General features: G+C 35.2%; 1 protein-coding gene across 1 annotated transcript; it reads right to left on the bottom strand.

The window, feature by feature from the left end:
- Positions 1–1228: 1228 nt before the first annotated feature.
- Positions 1229–2076, bottom strand: LOC142979793 (uncharacterized). Its single transcript, XM_076124970.1, has 2 exons — positions 1956–2076; positions 1229–1751 (listed from the first exon to the last, which is right to left on the bottom strand). Exons 1-2 carry the CDS (start codon positions 1962–1964, stop codon positions 1347–1349), a joined length of 414 nt encoding a protein of 137 aa, XP_075981085.1. The 5' UTR covers positions 1965–2076; the 3' UTR covers positions 1229–1346.
- Between the last annotated feature and the right edge of the window lie 4249 nt (positions 2077–6325).

The raw sequence follows: 6325 nt of genomic DNA, 5'->3' as shown, positions 1-6325 counted from the left end.
TTTGTTTGTTTGTTTGAACGCGCTAATCTCAGGAACTACTGGTCCGATTTGAAAAATTTTTTCAGTTTTAGATAGTCCATTTATCGAGGAAGGCTATAGGCTATATATCATCACGCTATGACCAATAGGAGCAGAGTACCAGTAAAAAATGTTATTAAAACTGGGAAAATTATGACCCATTCTTTCTTATGTGACGCAAGGGAAGTTGCGCGGGTCGGCTAGTTGTTTCAATATTTTGTTTTCCTTTGCTATGCTATATAGGTATATTGATTTGTTATACTATATTATGTGATATCGTCGCTGCGCCTGCCAAGTTCCACATGTGTCTTTTGTGAGATTTTGGAAATCTTTTTTTTTTATTTGGGACACAATATTAATTATTTTTAACATCAAAATACACATATGGAGTTTGGCAGGCGCAGCGATGTGATGTAACGAAACGGTGGCCAAAGTTAGTTGTTTTTGTTTAAATATTTTGTTTGAAAAGCATAAAAAAAGCTATGAATATTATTTTAATTTTTATCATTTTTAAATTTTGATCATTTGAGAATTTTTTAAATGTTTTGTTAAATACTGTATACTGTAATAATACTGTGTACTGTAATAAATCAAATAAAATGATTTTAGTTAACAAAACTTGATAATTTGCTTAAATTACCCCCAAATTTCAATGTGGCCTAGGTACAACGTACTACTGGCCTAGGTACATAGGGTATGTTGTACCTTGGCCACATTTCCCATTTTTTTTAAATTTAAAAATATTATGTAAATATTAAATATACATTTCTGATATTTTTTTGGTGAGTACCCAAATAATTGACATTTCAAACTATGCAAATATGATTTGTGTGCTGCACGTCAAATCACAATAAAAAATATATTTCTAAAAAACCGGCCTAGGTACAACAGGTTCCCTTACTGTAGTAGTAGCCCCACAAATACGCGGTGTCATTGTGACGACGATATCGCTACTATACGCTCATCCATGGAGATAGAGCCTTATTCGCCTATAACTTATAAGTATTATGTTGTTTGTGTTGACGGACAAGTATACTTAGTAAGTAGGTATAATCAATAAGCTCGCATTTAAATAATCATTTTGGTGGTGCGGTAGTAATTACGTATGAGTGATGTAACATGTTGTAATAAAGGATTAAGTTATTCTATTGTCAAGAGTTAATACGATTAATGTGTATTGTGTGCCCAAGTCGAAATAAAACAGCAAAAAGACAATGTTTGCAATCACTTACTATATTTTCTTCGTAAAATTTAAAAAACATTTTGATCACAGATATCAATACCGGTATTCAGTGAGGTGTGAATACATTCATCATCACTGGACTGTTTTAACGTCCGTAGCCGTATCCACCGCCGCCACCGCCGCCGCCGCCGCCACCTCCGTAGCCACCGCCATATCCGAACCCGGCGCCGAATCCGAAGCCTCCTCCGCCTCCGAAGCCACCTCCGTGACCTCCGCCGAAGCCACCTCCGTGACCTCCGCCGTAGCCACCCCCGTGACCACCACCGTAGCCGCCTCCGTGGCCGCCACCGTAGCCGCCGCCGTAGCCGCCGCCGTAACCACCTCCGTATCCCCTGCGACCGTACTTCCACCGCTTGTAGTGATGTTCGGCAGGAACTAGTGTTTCATCAGCGCTTGATTCAGCTTCCGCTTCGCTGACAGCTACAGCTTCCACCGGGAGCGCCATCGCGTACGCCGTGCAGGCGCACACCAGCAGACCAGCACATAGCAACTGCGTAAATAAATGGTAAATTTATTATGTCTCAGACGTAACTATGTAATAACACATATGATTTGTACTTAATAAATCCTTGATTTGATGTGTGATTATTATTAACCATAAACATAATTTCCTGTATGTTAAAAACAAATAAATAATGGTGTGTTTACAAAATTCAATGGGAATTTGAAAGGAATAAATATGGTAGTTACTCACAGTCCTCATTGTTGCGTACTCTGTGAAGTAATGTTGGTGGTTGGTCGTAGTGGAGACCTATTTATACACGGTTGAGGCGAGCGCTCCTCTGACTAAGCGCAGGTAAATAACCGCTACTCCGACCGTCTAATAAATAAACTAATTCAAAAAGAATTGAAAGTTTGAATAGACGGCATCACTTTTTTTGAGGAGCATATCAATCGATACCAGTGGTCATTAGTTGAATGTGAGCATTACTTAATACAAAACGTATGTTACCGAACCGGAGCAAATTACTTTTCTATTGCAGGATGTACGGACTATTGACGCACAGGTATGTTTTTGCCTAGTCATAGTGGTTTAAATAAGAGTGTAGGCCTAAAGGAACCGTCAATCATGAGCTTGCCCTTGACCTAAGCAGGTAAGGACAAAATATGAACACTTATTGCGTTTGCGACACGTGTGTGCATATGACAAATGATCTCCGGATCTATAGTGTCATCGTGGTTATGATTACGTTTAATTCTCCGTATCTAATTGCTGAATCAGTGGTTTAAGGTACTATATGTGTTTGTGATTTTCCCTAGTTAAAGCTAACTCAAAAAAATAGTAACATTCCTACTTTGCATCTTAGAAGTAAAAAACACTCTTGCGCATGCGCATGCAACTAAACTTAAGAATTTCTAATTAACATTCTTTCCTATAGTAGTAGTACTGTGTAGAGAAGATCCTGTTTTACTACAAAACGGTTGATTGCGATAAAGCCTATCACAAGGCGTAGCTAAAAAATAGCAGTAGGTCTCAATTATACATAAAGTTGCATGACAAATCACCCCAAAAACAATCTCCGAGCAGATTTTCCAATTGTTGAAAAGCTTTATTTATTTGTGGAATGTGTTCGACGTTTTTTTCATAGACGTATAGACAAGCTGTCAAAAGTAATATTCTCCAAATAAAGTTAGTTGATTGACGATGGGAAAATTGTCCCATAATCATTTTTAATGACCATTGTGTTTGATTTCCAGCGTCATAAGCCACACGGAAATATGATATTATTTAAAATTTTATCTTATTCCAGGTAACAACAACAAATATAGTAGTATTTCATATTCATATTTAGACTAGCTGACCCGGCAAACGTTGTTTTGCCATAAAAAAGTGTCACTTAGGGGCATGAAAAATAGATGTTGACCGATTCTCAATCCTACTCAATATGCTCGTGACGAAAACTGTGACGCGAGAATTTTATATGTCAGACAAGCTGACCCGCGCAACTTCGCTATGGGTCATAATTTCCCCCGTATTTGTAACATTATTTACTGGTACTCTGCTCCTATTGGTCTTAGCGTGATGAATTATAATTTATAGAATTCCTCGATATATGGGCTATCTAACACTGAAAGATTTTTTTAAATCGGACCAGTAGTTCCTGAGATTAGCGCGTTCAAACAAACAAACAATCAAACAAACTCTTCAGCTTTATAATATTAGTATAGATAACATTAGAAATGCGTTATTGGTTTTAATATTGATAAAGTAGCGAAAATTAGGCTCCTTTTATTACATTTAAAGGTTGGATGTTATCCTTAGCACCTTAATTAATGGATTGAGTAATATTAGTGCTTTATCCGTCAAGGATTATTGATGTCAAGATTTGTACTTTTTGGGCAATTAATTAACAAAGGCACAATCATTGCGAAGTAATATATGTCTTTTATTAAAATGTGAGTAAAAAACTCGATATCATAATTCATCAAGCGTGTAATTGGTCATTTAAGCGCGCGTAGTTTGGTAATTATTTATGCCAACAATAATATAATACTTATGAGCAAAAAAATTCGATTGGTCGACGTGCATTTTTGTTTGGTAGCATGAGCTTTTTTAACCGTCTGTTACTATCTTCTAAGCCTACATTTCTCTATTGTGATGCACACGAGCATCCAAGTCAAATCAAGTAATGCTGGTTGATTTGGTGTTTTTTTCTCGTCACAATGATATCAGTTACAGAGGCCAGTTATAAAGGATATTTAATTATAAAATAAGGGCATAGTTTAACCTTGATACACATAATATCACGTTTCATCGAAACGCTTCAAGGTGATTTTTGGATTTTTGAAAACGTAACCTTGGATATAAATACTTTTTGAGATTAATGTACTTAACTTAATCCTGGCTGCACTATACACATACTGCAAAAGAAAAAAAAATCAAGAAGAATAAAACTTTAATGGCGTAATTTAATTATTTTGGTGAAAATGGCCAGCAGTTTTTAATGAAAAAAAAAACATATAACCTTTATAGTCAAAAAATCTATTAATTAATATTACATAATTATGCAATATACGAGTTCTTGCGAATCGAATCGAGAGTTTGGGGTGAGTCCATTGCCATTAAAATTTATTCAGACCGTTCTCACAGAAAAACTTAATTACTTCATGTATATAGGTTTAATTCATCTATTTATTAGATAACGTGTGTTTGCTAGGTTTTTGTTGTTATGTCCTATTTGACTCATCACCTTGTAATGCAGACGCTAAGTACTTGTAAATGTTATTTTTAATCTGCTGTTCTCAGTACAATAATGATTATTAATTATTTGAAGCGAGTACGATGTAATTGCTTGTCATCGTTAATTGTTCATCTTATGAGTGACCTGTCTATTATAATGACTTAGTACATCTTATACCTTACTTAGAGCCGGCTCCTTTTGTCCTCTTCTTATTTATAAAGGCTATCCAGTACTCGTCTTTAAGTAAAGGATTTGAAAAAACTTTTTTTATTACCGCCTGTTTTTGCTGACTGGTAACACGAAGGGCTGAAACAAAAAAGTAAACACTATTGTTTTAGACATTTGTATTTCAAAATGCAATCCTGTGGCTGTTAGGTATGTTTTGGTCGCAATTTGTGCAACATTTCTAAGTCTATATTTTTACACACAAATCGCAGGAAACTGACTGTAATTTTTCTCCTAAAATTGAAGAATTTCTACACAACTTCTTAATACTTTATTTGATCTCCTTTTGATGGTACAAACTTTGCGGTCAGAATCACGGAAGTAGATTGTTGTTTATTTAAAAGTTATCAATTTTATAAAGTCATTCTATGTGAATCCCCGATGAGAAGCTTTTCTTAACATCACAGATCACGTTTTAAACATTATCATATGGTTTAAATGTAGGTCCGGTTACTCGAAAACCGGACGTGTTGACCCCTTGGGCTTGAGTTCAACTTTTTGTAGTAATAAACACGAAAGATTTAAACTTTGTGATAGTTTCTTTGACGAAAACTACGACCGGTTTGTAGGAATTTTGGTTTTTAGTGATTCAGTTAAAACAATGTAGATATAACGGAACTATTTGTTTAAAGACAAATAATTTCAGAGAAAAATCTATTTAAACTATACTTTTTTTGTCATTGTGAAATTAGTCTATTGAAATGTAATTTTGTTCAATGGCAGTATCCGGAATTCGGGCAATCTAGTTTTGTAATACAAGTAGATAAATACTGTTAAATTGCAATAGGAATACATTGCATAGGTTTCTTGACAGAGAGTTCGCCATGACTTTGAGAAGGACGGTCATAAAAGATGTCGATTAGATGGTGTGAGGTCATGACATGTACTGCGCCCGCGATGATCCGGCCCGGTGCCTCAATAAAACATCGTGATGATTTTGACACTTGTAATTGACAGATAATTATAATGATCGTATTGTATTGTCACTACAAAAGTAATCGAATGTCCTCCTCAAATTTGCAAGTTTATCTCCCCATGTCATGTTACTATTCCGTTTATTTAATTTGTTCGTGAAGATCAGACCATTTTTTGTTAGTGTTTTTGTCGATAAAATCGATTATCACTGTTCACGTCATGTTTTTTAAGTGGCTTTTAGGGTACATCAACGGTACAATAGAAAATATTTTAGGAATACCAAGTAATCTGGTCCTAAGAGGGCCCGAGCTTTTAATTGTAAATTTAAAGCTGAGCTTTGAAATTACAATTCTTTTCTTTTCTGCTTTTGATTAAACATAGTTTCTACTTATTTTAGCATCAAGTAAGTACACTGCATAAAATATAATGATGTCAGCAGAATCATATCGATTCGCTCACAGAACTGACTGATGCGAATCCAACTCACACTTGGCATGCTTTTTGCTGAATATTACTTGAAAAGATGATATTTAAGTTTGTTGACCCAACAATTCAGTACGAACGCAAATTAGGGAATTTTCTACATCAATTTTCTAATGTTTCATAGTATTGCGTAATATAAGGAAACTATATGAATTATGATTAGTAATGCTTTTGTCAGAGCAAATTTTTTGCAGGGTTGGTCTCATGCGGTAAGGAGAAGGAAATACACTTCTTTAATAGGACTATCTACCTCTTCCGT

The sequence above is a fragment of the Anticarsia gemmatalis genome, chromosome 17 (genome assembly GCF_050436995.1).
Source record: "Anticarsia gemmatalis isolate Benzon Research Colony breed Stoneville strain chromosome 17, ilAntGemm2 primary, whole genome shotgun sequence".
Lineage (NCBI taxonomy): Eukaryota > Metazoa > Arthropoda > Insecta > Lepidoptera > Erebidae > Anticarsia > Anticarsia gemmatalis.
This window is presented reverse-complemented; position numbering and strand designations above follow the sequence as displayed.